We start from the raw sequence: 25,992 nt of genomic DNA on the forward strand, positions 1-25,992 counted from the left end.
TTGAAGTGGTCTTCTGCTACAGTTAAATGGTTTCATGGGTGGTATTGCAGAGGGGTGTGGAGTGATCTATCAAGTTAAGCGTCTGCTGTGGATAAACCAAGAATCTCCCACATTGTTGATCATCATAATCTACATTAGCCCCTAAGCATTTTACTTTTCTCAAGTACTATATTAGTGCATCAAATTTTCATCTGCAATGATTTTAAAGCAGCAACATGATGTTCACAGTAGTCTGGTAACTAAACCTGTTCATTCATGTTGGTTTCGGTTTAGTTTTGAAATGGAAAGCATGGTAGCTCATCTATCCACTCCAACGCCTTCGCTTCTCAATAATAATGGACGATGGTGATGCTGCAGTTTATCTGCTGAAATACCAGTCTACTCACCCTGGACACATCCACAGTATACAATCAAGCGTTTGAGGTGCAATCTTGGGAAGCTGCCCATACATATACACCAAACCAGAATAAAACATGTGCTCTATTAAAAATAAATAATTCATATATATTTTGAATGATCTAGTACATCAAAAATATTGGAACAAGAAAGGAAGAAACAATATCAGGTGGACAAAGAGGTAATGCATACTATGGCTGCATTAACAACCTATTACCATTTAAAGATTACCGGTCAAACAAAAGGGTTCTCATGTTGAGTAAGTGCAAGCACCCACATTTGGAGGTTTCAGAACAACACAGAGGAAGAAAGCGAGCTTTGACATCTTTGAAGGATTCCACTCAATGTTTTTCCACTGACAAATGAAGTCTGAACATAACATGAAAACATACCTTTTTACATACAGAAGTACTTATTGTATCGCTGGAGGGTCCCTGCTTAAAAGAAGTTATTTTGTAAGTATTATGAAAACGAGACTTTTGGCTTCCCTTAAACAGTAACAATCTCACCTTTAAACAAAGGGGGACCCGGAGCACGAACACCGAAATCAGAAATCATTCAGTTAAATAATGTCAATTGTTTATGTTTGTGCAACTGAATGAGTTCTAGGAAAGTGGCATCATCACACGAGGCCCGCGGCTCCCCACAGATACATGCTTTCATTGGATCCATATACTTGCCTCCATTTGGTTCTGAAGTCGTAACAGTGGCCAAAACATCACTTCCAAAAGAGGCAAAAACGTATGCCACTGCTAACATAATTGGTCCATCAGATAAAATAAAGCCAACAGAAGAACAAACATTCATACCCTCACGGTAGAGCATTACTCTTATTTTTCTTACAGTTGAACATTTCTGCCACTTCTATTCCTACACTACACCATTCCAACAGTGAAAACCCTGCTACTGATGGATGAGCTAATAATTTTCCAATGCTGGTTTCAACACAACTAAAACCATAGCGTCAGCAAATACAGGACAGTGTGCTCAGTTTGTGTAGGTTACATACAGGAAAATAAAACCCTTCGAGTTGGGTCCGAGAAGTCAGACCCAACTGGACCGAGAGAAGCAATACTGTTGCAATATATACTGGGATCTACTAACTAGATTTAAATGGGTTGGCCACAATGAAGTTTTTGAAGAGATCAAGTTAATACTCATGTTTGTCATTGCAGGAATTCTTAAAATGGATGACATGCCCTGAAACCTGTATCTAACAAGAGGCAAACTTTGGAAAATGGATTGTATTCGAGGGACATTGTTGGTATAATTAAACAACGTATTCTAGAACAGCAACTAACAAAAACATGCACAATAGTTTTTAACAGGGTTGGTACATGTACGGGAAATTAGAGTTTTAGTGGAATAAAAGGCATTTTAATGCCGCCATCTTGTGGCAATTACCTCGTTCTCCACCTTTAACACATTCAAGCTGTAACAGTAATACACGTTCAAGTCTTAAAGGAAAAGAACGAAATATCAGAAATGCGTAATTGGTATATACAATTGCTTGACAAATCAGCTTCATTCATGCTGTGCGGTTGATAATGGTCCTCTCAAAACTATTTTCCACATAGGCATAACATCTGCTAAAGAAATACTGGCATAAGCATGTAGTACTTTGAAAACCAGGAGTTTGCGAGTGTCCATTCACACATCCAATGTATTGATAATGTGAAGTCACAGCATAGCGGTGACTGTGCAACGTCACTGTGGTTGAGGCACTCTGACCGATAAAAGCTGTTCAGAGCATGCAAATGTTGCACACTTTGTTATTCAAATGGTAACAATCTGCAGAATTGTTTTGTATACATTAAGAATTAACATTTTTCATAAAGGAGGGCTATGGGAACCAAACTTGAACAGGTGCAAAATAAAGGTGGATGGTTCAGGGTTCATTTACATGGTTAGAGTTTCTGAAGTGTAACCAGTCTGACCAGAGATTCTAAAGCTTCATCAACATCCAATAATCATCAATTCTGGGTTGGTTAAGAATGGATATTTTTTTCAATAGTGGTATAGAAGTGCCAAGTGTTTGTTGTCTCACAAGCAAAGAATTGGGAAAGGGAGAGAACTGTGGACACTTAATACACTGCATAAGCAGGTAAAATCATACTTACCATATCCAATTTCAGTGCACATTTCCCTTACCACAGTGGATGTGGTTAAGTGCTGGCTAATGAGTCGCATACGAGAGAAGCCCCAGCAGGCCCAAAGAGCATCCACGGTGTGCATACACATGGAACCACTGGGTAGGCTAGTCCTTCATGAATTGGAGAACAAAGACTGATAGACTGGAGTAGGGCGACAACCCAAAAAAATAAAAAAACAAATTTAAAAAAAGGGCGCGGGGGGCGGGGGTTGTATGAGGTCCCACTGACAAAGTGTGTGAACAATCAACTGTCTAAAAGCAAACCCTGGTAAACACTGATCTCCGACAGCGCCTTTGACATATGAAGCAGAGACTCGAGCTCACAAGTAACTAAACAGCAATACTGCTATGTTAGTATACAAGCGGAGATACAATTGAGAGCCCGTTTGACTCTTCTTTGGCACATATCTCACGCCTCTGCTCCAAGCAAGCTTTGCTATATGGCAATATACTATTGTTGCACAGTCAGGAAAACAGATCTGTTCAGAACACTTCCAACAGAACAAGTAACCACAGTCCATAAATATCCCACCATATCAGAACTCTGAATCGAAATAAGCAGCAGTTTTGCGACAGGAATGGAACTGAGCTCTTTTCGGTAACTCTCCCCTTTTCCCTTTCTAGCAGTATCCACATGTCTCCAAAAATACAATTTCTCTCTCCCCCACACCTAACCAATCAAAGTACAGTTAACATGATCTAGACTATGACAGGCTCTCATCCCTCTACCTTTATCCAGAAAAAGTTCTTCATTTCGTCAATTGATACCAAAAGGTATGTGGGGCAACCTACTAAAAAACAATATCACAGATCCCACCTACCAGAGTCAACTGCACGCTCTTTGCACCAAAAGATTTAGCAGTTTGCTGAATTCCTTACACACATAAAATAAAAGTAAACACCTGACTAACCTCTTCCTTGAGTGCTACAATTCAATGGATCATGAGCAAAATAAACAGACACCCTATTTTTGGTACAAATAAAAATCAATAGAAATGGGGCCTGGAAGTGGACGGCAGCCTATAACAAAAAAACTATTGTAAGTAGTCTGGTCAGAGGTCATAGTGCTGGTAGGTATTTCATTTGGGGTAGCAAGTCTTAGCCAGAGAAAGGGGACAATAAGCACCGTCAAGTCTATCGATTTGTGAAACACTGGTTTCAAATTCTGAACATTTAGATCACCTCGTTTATCAACCCTCACATCCCCTAAAATGAAGCTCATGCCCAGATGCCACTAACACAATTCTCAGCACACGGCCACTTCTGAACAGATGCTCCCTCCAGGCACTTATTCACCCTGGTTTATCCAACACTTTGAAAGACTTGGTTGGTACCAAAGCACCAACCAAAAAACTGAAATTTCATTGGCCACGCTAATGTATGGGAGAAGTGTTCAACTTTGCTATAACAAGAATGCAATTCTAAAACGACGTACTCTATAATTATGCTAACCCAGAATTATATGAGAGGGTCAAAAATACTTTAAACTGGCAAAAGGATACTTTCTGGAAGGGAGATGGGAATTGGTCTTATAGTGGCAGTGTGCACGCTTAAGAACGTGTGTAATATATGATGCCCTCTTATGTGCCTTAAGTGCAGATATACAAATATACAGATACTACACAAATATGTTGCTAGGCAGAACACAATTCATCAGACCAAGAGCTACTTTTATATAGGTCTTGTGCGAAAGTCTTTACATTCCCCTTCCCAACCACACAAAGGGTATGAAGGTTTAAATAAAAAAAAAATAGGTTTCGCTAAAATGACTGGAGCAGGAAGCTTCAACAAGAGTCAAAGTCCTTGTGTTCTCTTCACGGGGAGAACAAGTCTCTGGTGCACTTCTTATTGCTCTCATCCACCATCACCTTAGTCATCCAGTCTTCTTGATGAAATCTGAAACTTGGCAAAGTGTCAGACACTGAAGCTTACAATCATGGAACGTAACACTGCAAGGTCCACAGGCCGCTTTACCGTCGTTTGAAGTGCTGGCAAGCCACGCAGTTAATCAAAAGGAAATTGTAGATACAGGTGCCACAACACCTTTGACTTGTTAAATTCCATGCTACATCTAAAACATATCTTTTGGTTTTTGTATAACCTTTACAAATATTTTCTTTTCATTTCAGCGGTTAAATCCAAATACCTGGTTTGCAGAGTGTTTTTCCATAATGACGTTTAAAAGGGAAGTAGGACTAACAAAAGAGTGCTCAAATGAAGACATTGCCTTCCTAAGGAGATGGGCTTGCACCCTTTTTAGACCTATTGGTTCTCTTTACTCAAGCCTTCCAGAATATGAATGAGGCTCTTCAGGCCAAATACATAGCCTTTGTCAGGACCATCATGCACAGTGGCATCGTCTCGAAAGCCCTTGAAAGTGCTGTGCGCAAAGTCAATCATGCGTACATCGACTTTGGGCATGGAAGAGGAGCTGGAGCTAGGAGCGTCCTGTAGAGTCTCTGCGAGCGTGGGGCATTTCTTTCCATCGTAAATGACAAGAAGGGAGCTGGAGTAAAAGCGGTAGGAAACCTGTCTCTCCAGGACATCCAATAGACCACGGAGCTTGAAGAGGATTGGGTCAAACAGGTCCTTGCGCAGGTCCACACCATTGTGGAGATACTGGAAAAGAGCGTGTTGAAAACCATCGATGGAGAGCCCACGTCCATAGTATTTGTTGCGACATACGTAATGCCCAGTGTTCATCTGAAAGACCTAAAGCACAGATTTCAAAACAAATTATAAAATATTCAGGTATCAATTGAACTGCATTCTTCTATCAACATTCAGCAAGACTCCCCTTATACACCGTACACCTAACCGGAGCAATACCCAAATAATACATTTCAACTATGAAGTTGGGTTAATTTACGACAAAATCCTACTACTTGCAGAATTCTGCTCACTGTCACATATTTAAGTCAAATATTCGTATGTGCCTATTTTATGCAGCCTGACAATTATTGTAGTTTCTATGCATGATTAACTGGAATTCAAGATAACTTTCATTAGTCTTCTACACAGCCATTCTTTTCTACTCGTAATTTGTCAGTTCCCAACACAAGGAGGATCAGAGGTTTTTTGCAAAAGCATCTCTAGATTCCAAGTATATAGAAACTCATTCAGCTGTCCCATACCACCCTCTCAAATAAAGCACCCGATCAGCTTCACCTGGTGCGCCTCCTCATGGGTTGCCAGATAATGCACAAATTCGGTGTGACCTTGTAAAGTAGTGAGGGACAGGTTGCGGCAATAGGAACAAGTTACTTACCTGTAACTGTTGTTCTTCAGCATGGGCCTGCCATGGACTCACATGCTCATGAATATTTCCCGTCGTCAGGCTGGGAATCCTCGGTAAAGAAAAAGAAAAAAAAATCAGTTTCAGTTTCGTTTCTGAACTGTCTTTCTACTAGTAACCAATCACTGGTCTCTGGGTCATACTGCCCCCGGCCAATGACTGCTCTCTACCTAAGCCTCTCCTCTGGCAGCCATCTTCAGATTTGGTAGCACGGAAAGTGGCAGTAGGACCAAGTGACGAGCCGCAGAGGGGGTAGGAGGGAGGGTTCGCATGTGAATCCATGCCAGACCCATGCTGGAGAACAACAGGTAAGTAACTTGTTCCTTCTCAAGCATGGGGTCTGGCATGGATTCACATGCTCATGAATACAAGAATACATGGCAGTACACACATGCACAACCGCCCGCTACCTTTGTAAAACTATTTTTTAAGGAACCTGGGATTGGTAACCCTAGGTCTCCTGGGGGCAACCAGACGTGGTCTCCATCTCACTGTGCTTAGAGAGGCATCAGCTTCACCTCACTGATGATCCCCAACAAGGGTGAAACACGTGTATGGGGTTGCTGGTGGTACTCTCGTTCAGATTGGAATTGCCATTGTATTTCGGTGCTGGACTGCCCCTGGGCAGGACAAAGACTGATATGCAAATGGATATTTCCCATCTGTGAAAGGCACAGAGAGTAAAAGCAGTGGCTGCGAACTCTCAAGTGGTTAATAACCACTGAACAGGTTATCATGTCTGTTCTTGCGAGAGAGGGGCGCCCGCTACCTTTGTAAAACTACAACCACGGGAGGTGGCAAGGCTCAACATTAAGCATCTCTTACCTCCTCACCAGGCTCACCTTCAGGCGAACAGGTAGTGCAGCACTGCCTGGCTGACTCTGGACTCCTCCCTGGAATCCCGGTCGACGCAGTAGAATTCTCTGTAAAGGCTAATTTCAGAAACCTAGCGAGCCCCCCAGTAGCTTTGCTGGATTTTTGGGGTTTATTGTTTTCTCCTGCTAAGAGTGAGACTCTTTTTCTCCCACTCTTAGACATGATTTGAGGTGTTCCTTTGACTTTGTATGTGTTTTATGGGCTATGGGGTCCTTTACCCCATAGGGCTTCATGTGTTTTTGGTATATGGGTTAAACAGCACAGTCCGTGCCGTAACCCAGGGGTGTCGTAGCGACCCCCAAACATAGACTCCATCATACCCTGGGACTGACTACTGTCTCCCAGGGCATGTAAAGTCACCATTGGCTTTACTAGTCTCAAATTGTGAACAGAACCAGTACAAACCATCATATTGTGGACGTACTGGTCGGGGCAATTCGATTGCCCCGGGGTCTGTTGTTCGAGGGGGCACTGTCCAGTCGCCCCGACCGAGTTTTGGCTGATGTCAGTGGATACTACTTTTCATATTCGACCGCGAATATATCCTATCCCTATGGGATTTTCCCATTGTTCGAGGCTACCACTTTTTAAAATAGCCTCGAACATATCGCCGGTTTATTAAATTAATATAAATTCACAGGTTGGTATTTTTTGCCGAAACTTGGTTCCAAAATGGCGTTTGTGTTCGCTTCTGTGACTCCAACCCAAGTCAAGACCTTTGTTCCACATTTTGGCGGCTTCTCCACAGAAGCCTCCAAAAGTGGTGCCACTCTGTCTGGGTACCAAAGGGGGTGTAGGAGGGGGTTTAGGCACCCTGGACTGAGTTCCGTCGGCAACTCAAGTCACACTCTTGTGTGATTGGCCCAAGTGGTGAGCCGCCCGGCTCACCACTGAGCATGTTTGAGTGACAGCTAGGCTGAATGAATGGGTGTTTTCTGCATAAAAGCAGGGCTTTGGGGACTTTTGGGGACTGGAACTTCAGAAGTCGCCACAGGACCTAAAGAATCCGAGGAGGGAGAAGCCGAGCCGACCTGCAATGAAGACACCACCGGTGGAGCCCTGCTGAACCGTCTCACCACTTTTCCCGACGACAGAGGAGATCTCCAGCCCGGAGAGTCTTCTTCCTTTGACTGGTGGGGATAACCAGTTTGCCCGTCTTTTCACCTTCCTGGACCATCTCGTGGACGCCTTGCCCGTGCCAAGCACCCCGGCAACCGGAATACCACGGGTTACCACTACCGCGAAGAAAAGGGTGGTACCTTGTAACCGGGAAACTCCACGGCTGGTTTCTTCCCTGGCAGCGCAACGACCTTCAGCTTTCCTCCACGTCGAGACCTCCTCTTCCTCTGGACGAAACACCAACTTGCACCCGCTGCCAGGAACAACTGCCCCCGCTGGAGTGTTCTTCCCACTTTCAGGTACTGTGTCCCCGCCTGGCTTCCCTTGCGACAGATCGTTCGGGGTGACAGTAAATCCTCGACTTTCTAACCTGGGTTAGCCTGGGACCTGTTAACTAACTTTTCCTGACTTGATCTCAATCTTTTTGCAAACTATTTACAAAGACTCTTTTGGCATAACCCCACTGTGTGATCCTGGACACATTTCGCTTGCTCTCTCTAAGAGTGGGCCTGGCAATTGAACTTCCTTGCTCTCCAGTAGACTTTACCTAACCTGCCTCACTGTGGTTCTTTGAAAAGTATTGAAATTTGTGTGCTTTCATAATTCTGCCTTTTTCCCTCCCTTTTTAATAACTTCTTAGAGTGCCATCTTATGTAAAGCGCTCACCTCGGTCTGAAAATAAGTGGTGTTTCTCACTAAGACTTGTCTAATAAGTAATCAGGGATGTATATATATGATAGTGACTGTGTGTTGAATTTACTTAGCTCTGTTTGTGCTAGTGTAATTTACAAGTGTGTCTTTAAATAAATAAGTATATACTTTTACACCAAAACTCTGGTCAGTGTTTGTTTGTGCTACTGTGTCTCTGTACCTATTGTGTATACTCTATATACTGCCTAACTCATCTTGAGAGAAGTCTGACTGCTCAGCCACAGCTACCAGGTAAATCTGGGTGGTACAGACTGCTACCAATTGGGTTTACTGCCAACCACCTGTAGTCCTAAATCTTTTGCAGTGGTCCCTAAGGGAACTGCACAGGTTTCTGCCTAACAGAAGGTGTGCGTCAAACTCCATGTAGCAGCCCTGTAGATGTCCAGCAGGGGCACACCAGATAGGAACGCAGTGGTAGCAAAATAAATACCATACTCTCTCAAAGTGAATAACAGTGGAACCCGTTTGTGTTGGAATTCAATGACGTTGAATCAACTTAAGCGGGATTTGATCAACTCCTACAGTCCTATATCTTCTAAAGATTTGCAATGCTATGTTACTATGATGCAAAATTTCAGGCAACTAAAAATGCCGGATTCTAGCATCAGACAGAAGCTTACACATAGTTATGATGCTGAAATACAACCAAAAAAAGCAAAGCTAAGACATGCCATACGTAACATAAAGGATGACCCAGCTGTCAACAGATCGGCAACAAAGAGATTTCTAAAACCCAGATATAGACACTGGCTGAAAGGTCATAAGTGTTTGCGATATCAAGAAGATGGAGAGAATATGTTGAGGCAATTGCTCACTAAATCCACCAGTGGCATATGGAACTGCCTAAATACAGCTACACATAGGCTACAGTCTGCCGTCCTTACTTCTGCACTCCCAAGTGACAAATGGTCTGAACATTTCCACATCATATATCGTTCTCCATTCCCAGATATCCTATGGGAGTTTCAGAATATACTCTCATTTTATGCTTTCAGAATAGACCAGGTAGATATTTTAACTTGCATCAAAAATCTTAGTCGATCTAGAGCGGTTGGCCCTGATGGTCTTCATAATGGCATGCTTAAAGATCACCCTTTTGAGTGGGCTTCTATTCTCCATGAAATATTTTCAACATATTTTTGAGGTTGGAGAGATGCCTAAATTATGGAAGCGTTCCATCATTTTGCCAATTTTTAAAAAAGGCGATAGGGCTGACCCTACAGCTTATCGCCCTATCGCCCTTCTGGACTGCCCAGGCAAAATTTTTGCCCTTCTAATTCTAAGGCAGCTCAATTTTTGGCTTGACTCGAGTGAGTCTCGTGATCCGTTTCAAACAGGGTTTCTGCCTGGCTTAGGCACTGCCATTAATGTCATTACACTAAATTCCATCATTCAACAGGTGCGTCAACAAGGTCAGGTATTATACATGGCTTTTGTTGACTTTCGTATGGCATTTGATGCAATTCCAAGGGAGATAATATACAAAAAAACGTATGGACAGAGGTTGTCCTTGGTCTATCCTGAAGTGCGTTATCCAGTTACACACGGGCACCTCTATTCAGGTCAGATTAAGTAGTGAAGGCTTATTGTCGGAACCAATAGAGAATGCACAAGGCCTTAAACAGGGCTGTATTTTGGCTTCAACAATATTTAATTTTTTTATTTCTGATGTTAGACAAGTTTTTGCTTCACTCGTCACAGACTACCCGAAACTTAATGCCATCCATATTAGGCATTTGTTGTACGCCGATGATATGGTTTTACTATCAAAGACTGCGAATGGCCTTCGTGTCCTATTGAAGGCTTTAGATCGCTATACTATGAAAAATTGCATAACTTAACATAGCGAAAACCGAGGTCATTCAATTCGGCACAAAAAAACAAAAATGTGTTAATCATCAATGGCCCTTACAATGCACAACATTGGAAACCGTACCATCCTATATATACTTAGGCACTTTTGTTACAAACAACATGACTATTAACGCTCATGATCAGCATGTAAAATAAAAGGTTACGACAGCCGTCTCACAGGCACGCCTAATCAAAGCCAAATACTGCAAGTTCTCTTTGGTTCCGATAATTGTATACTATAAACAAAAGTTTGTTCCAGTAATAACTTATGGATTTGAAGACTCACTGAAAAAAACCTATATTTACTGGACTGCCATAGAAGGTGGCTACTGGAAGAGAGTTTTACCTATACCACTTTCCTATCCTATGTGCATCGTGAGATCTGAGTTGGGTTTAGTGCCCTTATATGCCATTTGTAAATAGAAAATTTGTTCACTTTATAGAAAATGTCTCATGGCAGGTAATAAATCCGGTTTGATTAAAGTCATTGCTAAATATCTCCTACAGTCAATGGATGAATTTCCCTTTAGTTGGAGGCAAAAAGCGCAGATCATCATTAGTGAAACCGGGTTCACAGTGACACTACTGATGGACAACCCAAATAGAGCAAGAATACAATTATGGGAGTACGACTGGATACAGACGCAACGCGCGTGCACCCGTCATCAGGTTTTTTCAGATACTCCATTCAATATGAAACGCTATGGTGCACTTGAAAGTTACTTAGCCTTGTTTCCTAGCCCACGAGTGCGTGATGATTTCCTTCGTTTCCGATTGAATCTCCGGCCCACAAACGATCTATTGTATAAATGGAAATTGTTATCTGAGAATGAGCGCCTATGTCGGTTGTGTAAGGTCTCTATAGAAACCTTAAAACATCTGTGCTCAGTCTGCCCTGCGCTACTAATGCAAAGAATCAAGCATATGAAACCCTTGTTGATAGATCACATAATACTTACCAGTGATAGATTGTGGGAACTGCTATTTCATACTAATAATCAGCCATTGAGATATGCAATATTGAACTTTTTATACTGTTTGAAATTGACAGACTAAAGGTCGACTCAGAGCAAACTATGATCGTATGTATTTTCTTCCTGTGATTACCATCTGAATAAGGTTGTATAGTCTGTTTGTCATTTTAATTGCTCAAAGAAAGAAAGAAGAGATGTTGTTGCTTTATACAGTGAGTGTGATGGAATAAGTTGACTTGTTAAGATTACCTTATAATTTTTGTATTATTATTGTTCTATGATTCTTTATATTGTATTAATGATTTTTTATTAATAATATGTAATTGAATTTGTTGAAAAATCAAGTTTTCTTGATTAAAACAACTTTCTAATAAAATAAATATATATATATGATCGTGACTGTGTGTTGAATTTACTTACCTCTTTTTGTGCTAGTGTAATTTACAAGTGTGTCTTTAAATAAATAAGTATATACTTTTACACCAAAGCTCTGGTCAGTGTTTGCTTGTGCTACTGTGTCGCTTGTGCTACTGTGTCTCTGTACCTATTGTGTATACTCTATATACTGCCTTACTCATCTTGAGAGAAGTCTGACTGCTCAGCCACAGCTACCAGGTAAATCTGGGTGGTACAGACTGCTACCAATTGGGTTTACTGCCAACCACCTGTAGTCCTAAATCTTTTGCAGTGGTCCCTAAGGGAACTGCACAGGTTTCTGCCTAACAGAAGGTGTGCGTCAACCTCCATGTAGCAGCCCTGTAGATGTCCAGCAGGGGCACACCAGATAGGAACGCAGTGGTAGCAGCGATCGCTCTGGTCGAATGGGCTCTCGGACAGCCGGGCAACGGTCGGTTTGCCAACCGGTGACAGTGCATGATGCAGCCGGAGAGCCATCTGGAAATGGAAGCCTTCGAGAGGGCCTTCCCTTGGTTCACAGGTCCAAAGTTCACAAACAGTTGTGATGTCTTCCGAAGGCTCTTCGTGCGGTCCACATAGAACTTCAGCGCTCTAGCTACATCCAGCGAGTGCAAAGTCCTCCCAGCCGGCGACGGGAAGAAAACAGGTAATGCCAAGGGCTCGTTGAGATGGAAGTCTGACGGTACCTTGGGCATGAAGGAGGGGTGCGTCCTCAGCACCACCCTCGTCTCGTGGAACGTTAGTTATGGAGGTTTACAGGAGAGGGCTTGGATCTCTCCCACTGGTCGTGCGGAGGTGATGGCCACAAGAAACGCAGTCTTCCACGAGAGGAACTTCAACAGTTGCGAATGCAGAGGCTTGAATGGCGGCCCCATGAGCCTGCTCAGCACCACGTTCAGCTCCCACGCCGGGGCTGGAGCCTTCACCGACAGGAATGATCGGAACAATTCTTGTATAAACTCCTTCACCAGACGATGGGACCAAAGAGATGATCGTCCTGGAGTTCCGGTGTAGTGGGAAATCATCGCTAGATGCATCTTGATGGAGGCGTGTGCTAGCCCGGCCTTAGCCAGCGACAGTTGGTACGGCAGCACATGGGGGCCATAATCCGCAGAGGGTTAATCTTCTGTGCATGGCACCAGACAGAGAACCTCTTCCACTTATGTCCATAGCACTTTAGAGTCGAGGACGCCCTGGCCTTTGCAAGCACCTCCTTGCAGTCCGCCGGGATATCGTACCCTCCAAACTCTAGTGCTGCAAGAGCCAGGCCTGCAAGTTCAGCGACCCCGGGTCGTGGTGGAGGATGGCGCCTCCTTCTCTGGCGAGGAGATCCGCGTCCATCGGCAGTTTGACTGGGGGGACACCGACATGTCCAGTAGGTCCGGGAACCAGATCTGTCTCGGCCACGCCGGTGCGACGAGGATCATCCTGCACCAGGACCGTCTGAGTTGATTGATGAGTCGCAACAGCAACGGTGGGAAAGCATACAGGAACAGGTCGTCCCAGGGGAATGAGAAGGCATCGCCCATGCTCCCCGGCTGGGGAAACCTGCTGGCGAACCTCCGACACTTGGTGTTCGTCGCGGTCGTGAATAGAACGATCTGGGGATTGCCCCATCGTTGGAACAGCAGATCCACTTGATCCGGTCATAGTTCCCACTCGTGGCATGAGCCCAGCTCCCTGCTGAGTGAGTCGGCAATGGTGTTCTTTATTCCTGCCCGGTGGAAGGGTACCAGAAACATCCCTTTGGCGACAGCCCAGTGCCACAGATACTGCGCCTCCTTGGATAGGGCTGGGGATCTGGTACCTCCCTGCTTCCAGATGTAGAACATTGTGGTGTGTCGTCGGTGAAGATCCTCACCACCTTGCCCTTGAGGGTCGGAAGGACCCGAGGGCCCAAAACACGGCCCGGAGCTCCAGTACGTTGATATGGAGCGACCTCTCCTCCGGGAGCCAAAGGCCTCTTGCGTGGAGATCTCCGGTGTGCGCTCCTCATCCCTCCAGGGAGGCGTCCGTCGTCACAGTCTCCTGACGTGCCGGGGTCCGGAAGTCCATACCCGCCGCCAGATGCACATGGGTGCGCCACCACCGAATCGCTTAGCGGAAGGTCTCGTTGAGCGAGATCTTGTCTTCGAAGCTGCCCGCAGTTTGCATCCAACAGGCGTCGAGGAACTCTTGCAGTGGCCGCATCCGCAGTCTGCACAGGCGCACTAGGTAGATGCACGAGGACATCATGCCGAGAAGGGACTTGATGGACCTCATCCTGGCCACGTCCATGGTCTGCAGCCGCTGCACCTTTCCCATGATGACCTTCGTCCTTTCCTCCGACGGGGAGGCCAGTCACGCTACTGTGTCGAGCTTGGCTCCCACAGTGCGACCTGCGATGGAACCAGGTGGGATTTGGCAAAGTTGATGGAGAATCCCAGATCCGTGAGCAGCTGGATGGTCTTCGCTGTGTGCCCGACGGCGAGATCTCTTGTCTTTGCTCGGATGAGCCAATCGTTCAGGTAGGGGTAGACGTGGATCCCCTGCAGGCGCAGCCGCGCCGCCACTGGTGCTAGGCACTTGGTGAATACCTTGGGCGCCAACTTCAGTCCGAAGGGAAGGGCCTTGAATTGGTAGTGCCGCCCTTGGACTACGTATCTGAGAAACCTTCGGTGTCCTTTTAGAATGGGGATGTGAAAGTAAGCATCCTCCAAGTCCAGCAACGATAGGAAGTCTCCTTCCACCAACTGTCCCAGCACGTGCTGGAGGGTGAGCATCCGGGACTTCTGGGCCTTGATGTACTTGTTTAAACGTTGAAGGTCCAGGATGGGTCGCCAACCGCTGATCTTCTATCTTACGAGGAAGTAGCGAGAGTATACTTCGGAGCCCCAGAGCCTCTTTGGGATGAGCTCGATGGCGCCTTTCTTCAGCATCGCCCTTACTTCCAGCAGCAGTTGTGGGACGTGGTTTTCCTTCCTGGCCACGGGTGGAATGCAGGGGCACTTCTTTAAAAACTCCAGAGTGTGCCTGTGGGCCAGGGCATCCAGCACTCATCGGTCGGTGGAGATGGACTCCCACATGCTGATGAACTTCGCCAGCCGGCCTCCCACTGGGGTGCTCATTTTGAAGTCGAAGCCGTAGCCTTCTTGGCTGCCGCCGAGACGACCGAATCCAGGGTCGGCTGCGCCCTAAGGCAGAGGGGCGGAATCCGGGACCCGGTACTTCTTCTCGTACCAGTCTCTCTTGGCAGCTGTCGTGGACGGGTTCTTCAAGAGCAACAGCCCCTCGTCCCAGATGTCGTCCAGTAACGGGACCGAGAGGACTGTCTTCCTTTTGGCCTCACGCCGTTGATAGAGGAAACCTTCCTTCTGTTCTTCGGGGCAGAGCTCGGAAGCCCTGGCAATCATGGCGTGAAAGGAGCCAATTTCGTCAGGCGGGGAGGCCCGAGGGGGTGGTGATGGAAGGCCCATCCCGTCACCACCGTCGTCATCCGTTCCCGTCGTGGCCGTCTCTGTACCCGTGTCCTCCCTAGGATCAGGGGAAGGAGATGAAGGCTGTGGGGGCTGCAAAGGCTGGAGGGGCGGGGGGATGAACTCTACTCCGCTTGCTTGGAGGGCTCCCCGACGGGTCAGGCTCCGCTGGATCGTCCGTTGGGGGTAAGGGCAACCTCGTCTTATCTCCGTACATAAGGCCTGGATCGCCATTAAGATGGCTCCCGAGTTGTCCCGTGGCTCGGGTACCGGCTGCGACGGTTGGGGAGGGGAATCCTCTGCGGGAACCTCATCGGCACCGCCGTCGCTCTCTTCGTCCGCCTCGTCAGCATCCCTCCCGTGGGACCGGACTTCCTCAAACTTCATGTTGAGGATCTTCACGACTCCAGCCAGCTCCTCTTCAGAGGCTGTATCCGTGTCCGTGATGGTCACTGGCACCCCCCCTCTTTTTCCACTGGGGTTCTCACGGGGGTCTTATCGATGGGCTGAAAAATTGATTCCCTCTGTGGTGGCAGGGAAACTCTGGGCTCCGAGGTCACCTCCACAGGCTTCGCCAGGGCCGCCACGACTCCCTCAATAGTGGCCTTAGCCGGGTGAATCAAGGCCTTCATGACTTTTGGCGCGCTTGAGGCCTTCACCGGGGGGTGGGGGGTGGGAGGAAAGGGAGGGTCACCGCCTCACTCCCCCTCGGCTGCTTCCGTCGGGATCAACTGGGGCTTCTCCAGAAGCTTACCCGGGTTCTCCGATTTTCTCTTCACCGAGCCAGAGCGTTGGCTCGTGGTTGAAGGCGTCGGTGAAAGTGCACCCTGTCTGGCAGCCGATGAGCCCGAACGTTCGGCGCTCCCGGTGCCCGCTGACTCGCAGTGCTTAGCCTTCTGTTGGGCCCCTGTCATCGGAGCGCCCTCAAAGGACTTAGAAGACCGCTCTGACTTCTTCTCACCTACTGCTGGGCTCTTCCCTTCCAGCCAGTTGGTGAGGCGGATCCGCCGATCCCTCATGGTCCATTCCGACATTCTCGCAAAACGCACAGTCCTTCTCCACATGGCGTTTTGTCTTTGTGAAGGCAGTAGAGGCATCTAGAATGCTCGTCCTCCTTGAACACATTCTGCAATCCGCATCCAGAGCAGTTCCTGAACAGCTTGGATCCGGGCGTCGAGCTTCCTTTGTCCTGGTCCATGTCCACGGGGTAGGCCTCAACGTCTTCTGGAATCCTCCAAGAAGCGTAACTCGACGAAAACTTCACCCTTGAGGGGCATAGAGAATTCTGAAACGGGTCCCCGTTGAACGGAAGTAGAAACGGTGGAGCTTGAGGCTCGATTGACCGAAAAAATGAGATTAAACTCTTTGAAGATAAAAAAAAGAAAAAAAAAAAAAATCAATCGCAAAACGCAGTAAAAGCTCGAGAGCTATAGCACGAGGACTCCCAACACTTGAACGTGCGGTAAAAATCTCAAGATGGCTGCCAGAGGAGGGGCTTAGATAGAGGGCAGTCATTGGCCGGGGGCAGTATGACCCAGAGACCAGTAATTGGTTACTAGTAGAAAGACAGTTCAGAAAAGAAACAAACTGTATTTTTCTTTACCGAGGATTCCCAGCCTGGCGACCGGGAATATTCATGAGCATGTGAATCTTTGCCAGACCCCATGCTGGAGAACCAATACAACAGTTAAGTAAGATGAGGATACTTACCTGTAAATCTAGATCTCAGGCAATGGAATTTTCGATAGTTTCGCGTGCGGATTAGATTATTATCCAATGCGGACCTGGAAGCCCGCCAGTCATTTTCACAATACACAAGAGATTTCAGAAGTGTGCGTTTCTTGTGCTAGTCAAACTGGTCAGTGTGATTAAGCCCTCTCAGCATCCAAACTATTACTAAAGTTAAGGTTCTCCCAAAGGTTGGCCTTGGAGAATCAACCTATAAGCAAATCTGCCATTGATGATTAAGGACCTAGCTACAGGAGTCGAACATTCTATTCCTACTTTATGAAAAGATCTTTTAGTTACTATGTAGACATTACTAATGAATTTCACTAACACCAGCAGGGCTAATCGATGCTTAATGAAGGCTGCAAGAAGAACGGCCTGCCAACTGACTAACAAAATTAAAACAATTGTATTCCACCCATCAAACAAGAAGCGGTTGAAATAAAATCTAGCATTAGACTGCAGTGCCATTGAACAGGTCAGCAGCTAGGGAAAAAGACACCAGGGTAATAAAGTTAGTCTCAGTCTCCCTCTCACAGTCTTGCTCTCTCACAGACCCTCCCTCTCTTCCCATGTCCCTCTCTCTTGGCCTCCAGAGCAGCCCGGGTGAAGGTAAGCGGCCCGTTCCTTGTGTCTTGTGACGCATTACAGAGGCCTGAAGCTCCTGCAAGGCCGCAGGGGTGAGATCGGCAGAGTACCCGTTGTCATGGGGACACTGCCAAACACAAGATGGTCGCAGGCAACGCGACTAAACGTGGTGGCATCCCCTTGGCAACAGGGCCACCGCCAGAAGAAAATAATGGCACCGCAGGTTCAGCGATGTTGGGTGGGTCCCCCAGCCAACGGGGCCCACCCAGAATATACCAGCAATGCCGTGGGTGCGGCAGCGAGCATGGGTTGACCCCCACACACGCAGAGGGCCCACCCAGGACTGTAATGAGAGCACGGGGTGCACAGTGAGTACAGGTGACTCCACGTGGTGGACTGGTAACTGAAGAAAGAAGAAGAGGACCCAGGGCCCCGTTTGTCATCAAGGGGCGGCAGCCAGCCAAATCCCGTTCTAGCCCTGCACCAACCAGCAGAGCCAGCGCAACAAGGACAGATCTCCAGGTACTTTAAAGGGGTGACTGACTGCAACAGTCGCAACATATATACACACAACAAAAACACTATGGCCTCATTATTAGTTTGGTGGCATCTCAGCAGTAAATCCGCCGAGATACCACCAAACTATTACCGTCACCACAGTATTTAGTGTTAGTCCCCAATGGGTGATTTCGGTGGAATTACTGCTGCCAGCTATTCTGCCGAAATTGGCTGATAAGGTGGTGGAATTACCTCCAGCTTCTTGCTGGAGGTTTTTCCTCCACTGTATCCCCAAAACACATAGTTGGGTGGTGCAGTAATGCTGCGTTAAAGGTATTAATCGCCGAATTTTTAATGCATTGCCCAAATTCTAATGAGACGCTATGTCACAATGGGCTAAGTGAAAGTATATATGTATGTGTAATATGTACATGTTTAGTTAATTATTGTTATGTAGGGTAATTGCTAAGTAGGGGGCAGTATAGAGATGGGATGAATAATAGGGGTATGTTAAGTAGATTGAAAAGTTAAGTGGGGGGGGTGTAGGACGTTAAGCAAGGATGGCAATTAGTTAAAATAGGGGATAGTGGAGAGGTACTCTGGTGTGAGGTAGTGGGATGATGTGGTGGCCTGCCCGAGGCTGCCTAGTGAGATGGGACCACTCACAGGGGCCATTCTCTGACCTCACACCGAGTGTGGGTGGTACCTTAGTTTAGGTAGGGGGGTCTGTTGTGCCAGACCCACCCTAAGGGTCTCAGAGCCCTCCAAGTAAGGGTGAGCTGATGTAGCAGGTACTCATTCAGTTGGATCTCATGCCAGGGGATTCCTATGGAAAAGGTAAAGGATATATGTGGTGTTATTAAATAATGAGGGGTCCCTGTTGGGATCACTATAAAATTCACCCAGGTGTCTGTGTCCCTTAGTGATCTAAGAAGTAAACAGAGATTTTATTTGGCAGGTGCAGCACCCCTCCCTATCCAGGTGGATTGGTGGTGGTATGCATGGGAACTTTCCCTGCTCAAGGAAAGGGAAGAGTATACCCTGGCATGTACCAGGGCTGGAAATCAAGGGCTACATGCACCGTATGTTTATAGGATACAAACGAAGATGGATGCAATATATTGATCAGAAATCTGGGACTATACAAAGACAACATGCCATCTATTGTGGAAAATAACTTCATTAAAAAACAAAAACAAAAAAACGGTTGAGCCTGCCAAAAGCATGTCAAATAAAATACTACTTACTGAAATCAACTTGGCATATAGTGGCACCAAGACCAACAATACTGGGCATCATCGCAACTGGGGAAATATGGGGATGGTATCCAGGACCTATCAAATCAGAACGGAGCAAGATTGCTGCCCTGGTGCAAGCACATTAGGTTATTGCTGAACACATTGAGCTTGGAAGATAAATGGGCAAATGCCACAGATTGTGATGTCAATATGAACTAGAAATCAACATGGCCCACTTTGCACACAGAGAGCAACAGGTGTTAATTGACATCACAGCCTACACCCTTACTAAATCGGCCTAGCCTACTGTATTAAGCGTTACTGCCGTATTGTCAGGACTAGCCTACCACCCTTGATATATCGGACTAGCCGATTATATCAATTGATACTGTTACCTCTTCCAGGACTAGCCTACAACCCCCTTGCTTAAGTGGACTAGCCTACCATATTAAGTGTTACTGCCCTGCCAACTGGACTAGCCGCTTACATCTAGGTCGCTTCCTCCACTATTAGGACCACTATATTAAATACTGCAGCGTGTACAACCTGTCTAGACGTATCCCCGTTACCCTTGGTAAATTGAACAAGCCACCACTCCCAAAGCAGACTGCTGTGGCCTACTCAGGACTAAATGCCTTAAACCTTACTATAATCTTGGACTAACCTTAGTTGTTAAACCTAGTGCTCCCCTAGTCACCACGCATACCTTCTACTACAATATCCCGACTACAGTTCTCACCTGCAGCTTCAGTATCTTAGTGATAGTCAACCTCCTGCCATGCTGCATCATGCTAGCCCTCACGGACACACGAGCCCTTCCCAGTGTGATCACAATGCCATCAGACATTATATCCTAAACTAGTCATTCATGCCTTGCCATACCTTAGCCTAGTCCTAAGTACTCCTTGTACCTTGTCCTCTAGAAAGGCCAAACTCCGATCTGAACCACTTACCAAATCCTTGACTTCAGTGAACAAAAAAAATAACTAACCTTACCACTAATCAGAAACCATATATTGCGAATTTTATTTCTACTACGCCACGGCATCACCAAATACCACACCAAATACCTCACTACGCGCAACCCTACTAAACTAAAATGAACTACCATCCCTACCCCTGCTACAGACATTACCAATACTCACCTACTCAAAGGAGCCCTAATAAACGCCAGGTCACTGGTTGCTCATGCTACAGATATCTAATATTGGCAGATAACCTGGACTTCCTTCCCATCACCGAGATATGGCTGCATGATGCAGCAGGTCCCATGTTATCGCTAGCCGTCCCTGACGGCTACACGATAGACAGGACAGAGATAAAGCAAGAGGCTAAGGCATTGCCATCATTTCAAAAACCTGCCTCTCCATAAGACTTGTTCCATCCCAAAGTACCCAATCCTGTGAAGTACTTACAGTCAAACTCCCACTGGCCAACTCCCAAACCCTCACTATCTATCTTATCTACAGACCTGGTCCGATTGGCACGTTTGAAGAGGACATCCTCACCCTACTTTCTAACGATCTCAAAACCTCCACGCAACTAATACTCTTAGGAGACTTAAATCTGGGCTTTAACGACCCGCTTATCATGCCACAGCTATAGCCAGCATCCTAAATGAACTTGACCTATCCCAAAAAGTCCTCAAACCTACCCACAACGAAGGGAGAACCCTAGACTGGGTAGCGGATAATTGCACCGCCAACATCACCTCAATCAACCCTCAACCTTGGACTGACCACTTCCTCCTTTCCTTTACCCTCTTAACTACTAGACCTCCGCCACCAGCCATACCTATGTCCCTCCTAGCCTAACAAGCAACAAAAAGTACATTACTGTGGATAATGTGAACTCTGCCATCCTTCCAACCCTCAATGCATTAGCGGATACTTTAGATCCTGAAACACTTGTGAATGAATACAACAAAATCATGCTAACGACGCTTCACACGATTGACCCTGCTTAAAATTAGACCTAGCAAGCCCAAAACCCATTTGAACAAATTATTTACCTCAGAGTTAAAAGAATTACGATTACTTAAGAGGACTTGTGAAACGTCATGGAGATTACATCCCTTAGAAGGAAACAAAACCAAACTAATTGAAATTCTCAATACAAAAAAGATATTGTCTTGGCTAAACGTAACTTCTACAATCAACAAATGTCCAACTCCAGTATAAAGGAATTATTCTTCCTACTTAACGAACTGGAGTCCCCCATCTCCAAAATAAAACAGCCCAAAAAAAAGAGAAAAAAAAGCCTCCTTCTGCCCATCTTCTCACCCGATGAAAATAATTCCTGACACACTTACTAATGAACCTACACCTGACTCCCCTACTCTCTTTTACTTTACCAAAACAACTATTCGAGATTGAAAAAGTCATTCTCTCTTAAACCCTCTAAGTGCAAGGGTGACCTCTGCCCAGCTCAGCTCATTAAGGATGCAACAAGTGATCTTGAGATCTTTCCCCATTCATCTCTAAACTCATCAACGCCTCTTTCACCTCCGGTACTATCCCCACTAACCTTAAACAATCTTGGGTGCTCCCATTGCTAAAAAAGCAAACACTTGATCCACTAATACCTACTAATTATCGCCCCATAACCACAGTGCCATTTCTCTTAAAAATACTGGACAAGGTTGCATACCTCCAAATCCAGAAATATCTTGAACTACACAAACTTCTAGGAGCACGACAATCTGGCTTCCGCCCCCAACACGGAACCAAGACTGCCCTTATAGACCTGAGGTTGCAGATTGATGAGCTAAGAGACAAAGGGAAAACCGCACTCCTCCTACTGCTCGACTTATCAGCGGCATTTGACCTTTTGGACCACAAGGTCTTATGCAGCCACTTAGACTCAGCAGCTCATTTCTCACCTGAGGCTATAGCATCGCTTCAATCATTCCTGAGTGACAGGACGATGAGTCTTCTCCCCCTCGGCAGCAGCTGACCCTATCCCCATAACATGTGGCGTGCCCCAGGCTTCCTGCGTCTCGCCTACATTGTACAATATATTTACTAAGGCCCTTTTCGATGATCTGGACCATCTCGGCATCACCTACACTAACTATGCAGATGATACCCGGATTCTCCTCCCACTTTCTGGGGATTATGACAGGGATGTGGCCTTGGTAAATAGAGCGTACCTCATCATCCAGGCATGGATGGCATCACACAGTCTATGCCTGAATGACAAAACATAGTTGATCTTTTTGGGTACCCATGCCACCCTCAAGAAATAAGGACAGGACTATTCATCCTTTATAATTGATGGTAACCTTATTAAAGTGGCCAAGGAGGTGAACGCTCTTGGCTTCTACCTTGATGCCACTCTTTCCTTCTCCAAACACATGAATGCCTTGGCTTCTACCACAGCCTACACTTGTCAGCTCATTAGAAATGGCAAACCCTTTCTCTCCAACGACAATTGCAATTTCCTAGCCAGAGCCCTTATACTATCTAGGCTCGATTATTGCAATGCCCTCTATATTGGCGCCAACAAATCCATTATACATAGGATACAAAATAAATGGCTATCTACATATAACAAAATCCAGTTAAAGACTGCATTCCTGATGCATAAAGGACTGAATAATGCACGGCCTGCAATTCGCCAATACCCTGGGACCTTGGCTGCATCGTTGTGCATCAGTTCCTGAAGCGCGGTTTCGCCTGAAACTTTGTGGGCATGCTAAGCATGCAGCGAGTCCCCCTCACCCGAGACGAGGACTGAGAAAAGTCACCCGTAGTGTCAACCGTCCTTCAACAGAGCTTGAAAAAGGAGCCAACAAGCCAGACCCGAGAAGATCCTTTGCTGGGTGTCCATCAGCGTGAGAGCTGTTGCCAGATCCACTTAAGTCCCTTTCTTCTGTCGCCCAGACCAAGAAACCAGTGACCGTGTCTGCCATCACCCATCTCTGCTGGAACCATCGAGCAACAACTGTTTCTTCAGCTAAAGGTACTATCCTACCCCTGATACAACTTAGCTGTGCGTGGTTTGCTTGATCATGGGGGCAGCATATAGCTTTATCTCGCACCCCTCCAGGTCTCCCATAGAGTTAAATTGGGGTGCACAACCTGTTAGGCAAGATTGTATGTAGTAACCCTGTGGGAGACTAGACCAACCTTGCCCTCTTGGCAATAGGCCACCCAACCTTTGGTATAGGTCTGTACTACACAAGTTGTTAGAGTGACTGAGCAGGCAGACTTATCTCGAGAGGGGTCAATGTGAGCTGTAGAGGTGAAACAGAGATTCACAGTGACAGGTACTCAACTACCACTTATATTCAAGGTTTCTTATTAACAATTATTAATTTAACAGTCAGTTTTAAAATAAGCCTTCTTTAGAAAGGGCAATATCCAACAATAAAATACACTCCTTCAGTTTCAGTTAAGTAAGTAGATACCCTTTTGGGATGTCACATGCACACTTCCTACACCCTGAGGTGTCTAATTGCTAGGACACAGTGGACATTGATATATCACTATGGCACTTAAATGCAATACTGTGGAAAAAGGAAAAGGGTTAGGGAAGGAAACAAAGGTTTACAAGTTTCTCTGAGCAGGTAAGTACTTTACAATCCCCCAATGAAGTATAGGTTACCCTTTCCCAGCAATACAATTAACTTTTTGAGGGACAAATAAACACAAAGTCAAAGGGTCAGAAGAGTCTGCAGGGAGCCAGTGCAGCCAATGTCAATTGAACAGTCTAAGCGAGCTGAGGCACGTCTTGAGGATAGCACAAACGCCTTTGGGAGGCTTGTGAAAATCAAAGATGCAAGCGACTCTGCAAAAAGCAGAAAATGCAAGTCTCCAGTGAGAGCAAGCATGACTGACACACACACACACACACACACACACACACACACACACACACACACACACACACCCACACCCACCCCCCCCCCCCCCCCCCCCCTAGTTAGACAGTACCTTGGGTCTGAAGAAAAGGGTGCAGCTGGCATCCGTTCCTGTGCAGTCCTGCAGATCCTGTGTTCCTGGGCCTCAGTCGTGGAGTCAAGAGGGAGGATGTCTGAGGACTCCTGCACTGCGGTTTGAAGGTCGGCGGCAGCAATGGGCTTACTACAGATCAGCAGCACGTCACGGTTTCAACTGCTGGCAAATAGCACCACTGCGGTTCTTGGATACCTTGTGGGCTCCCCTTGCTTCTGGGGTCCAGCACTCTGTTGAGGTGGTTCAGGCTTAGGTCACCCTGCTTCGGGAGGGTCCTCGGGATCTTCCTGGAGCTCGGGTCTGGCTTTTAGACGATTCACTCGTTCCTGGTGTTCCTGTCCCCTGGCACTCGGTTCCAGCAGCAGAAAAGTAGTACATCCAGCAGGGAGAAGGGTTCCAGTCAAGTTAGTCTTGGGGTCAGTTGGTCCTACCAACTGAAGGGAAGAAGTTGTCAGTTACGGGCTTCTCTAGTCGATACGGAAATTGGAGCTTCAGCACTGCAGCAGGGCTTTACCAGACAAACCAACGGTCCAGGAGGTGCAGCAAGCTTCTCTTAGTTTCTTTCTTCGGTTCCTTCATCCAGTGGTCGACTCCGTCTTTCTTGCAAAAGACCTCGCCTTTTATGCAGATTTCTCCCATTCATTTGCAGCCTAGCTGTCACTCACAGCAGGGTGGCTGTCCTCCAAGGACAACCAGCCAACCAATCACCTTTGGGTGCATTCTTGTAAAGAAGGAGACTAAGCACAGGGAGTTTCAGGAACCTCCTTCGCTTACTGCCCTGCCAGACACGCTGGAGCCAGAGGCGGGCTTCACCCATGAATCCCACAAAAGACAAAACAAACAAAGGGACCAAACCTGGTTTGGCGCACAGAGTAAAACCCAAGAAAGACCTCACAAGCAAGAAATGGCGAAAAAAGAAGACTGGGCCATTTTGACAAAATGGGAACAATACTGCAGCTGAGGATTCAGCCTGCAGTAAAACGCACAATGATAGGAAAAATAAACCACTACCAGAGTGTAGAGCAGAGTGTGGAGTCTGCAGGAGTAAGGAGCAAGGAGTCTGTCTACAGTGTTTATTATTTTTTTTTGCCTGGAAGGAGGGGCCCAGGAACAGGATATTACCACCTATTGGCCACGAAGTGGGGCGCGGAGTGTGGAGCAGAGTATGGAGTCTGCAGGAACAGCGGTGGAGCCCCGCCAGAAACAGGCAAGACAATCTAACCTGACAACCATCGTCCTTATACCGCCCCCCCACCCCCAAGGACATAGCAAGGTGCTTAAAACCTAGCAACATCTGGATATAAGTGCTCAAACGTAAGAAATAAACACAAACCAAATAAACAAACAGTGTGATAGACTAGCGTGGGGGGACTGCGGGATTGTCCTTTGACCCCCACGCCAAAAATTGAGATTTCCCTACATGGGCATATCGCAAGTGAACAAGCAATCATCAAAAGGCTGGATCAAAGCACTAATTCACAAGTTAAAATAGAAATTGACAGCCGAGCGAGGGGTGACTGTGGGTTGTGACCTTTGACCCCCCCCGCGCTGAAAGCCGAGGCACCCTTTCATGGACAGAGTACAAGTGGACAAGTAGCAAACGCTGGAATAAGCAGCCTAAGATAAACCAAAGTAACTAAACATTATGACAGGCTAAAGTGAGACGTCTGCGGGCCTGTTTATTGATGCCCACCCTGACAAATGTATAATCTCGAAATCACCAATTTGTCACT

The 25,992-nt window shown here is 46.4% G+C and overlaps 1 protein-coding gene across 2 annotated transcripts in view; it reads right to left on the minus strand.

Annotated features, from left to right (window-relative positions):
• Positions 1-483: 483 nt before the first annotated feature.
• Positions 484-25,992, minus strand: part of IP6K1 (inositol hexakisphosphate kinase 1) — a 314,598-nt gene continuing 289,089 nt past the window's right edge. For both annotated transcript variants that reach the window (XM_069644190.1, XM_069644191.1), the window contains exon 7: positions 484-5,260. In XM_069644190.1, the coding sequence (XP_069500291.1) occupies positions 4,811-5,260 (450 nt within the window). In that variant the 3' untranslated portion in view covers positions 484-4,810. The remainder of the gene's footprint in view (positions 5,261-25,992) is intronic.

The sequence above is a fragment of the Ambystoma mexicanum genome, chromosome 2p (genome assembly GCF_040938575.1).
Source record: "Ambystoma mexicanum isolate Mex_15411 chromosome 2p, UKY_AmexF1_1, whole genome shotgun sequence".
Classification (NCBI taxonomy): domain Eukaryota; kingdom Metazoa; phylum Chordata; class Amphibia; order Caudata; family Ambystomatidae; genus Ambystoma; species Ambystoma mexicanum.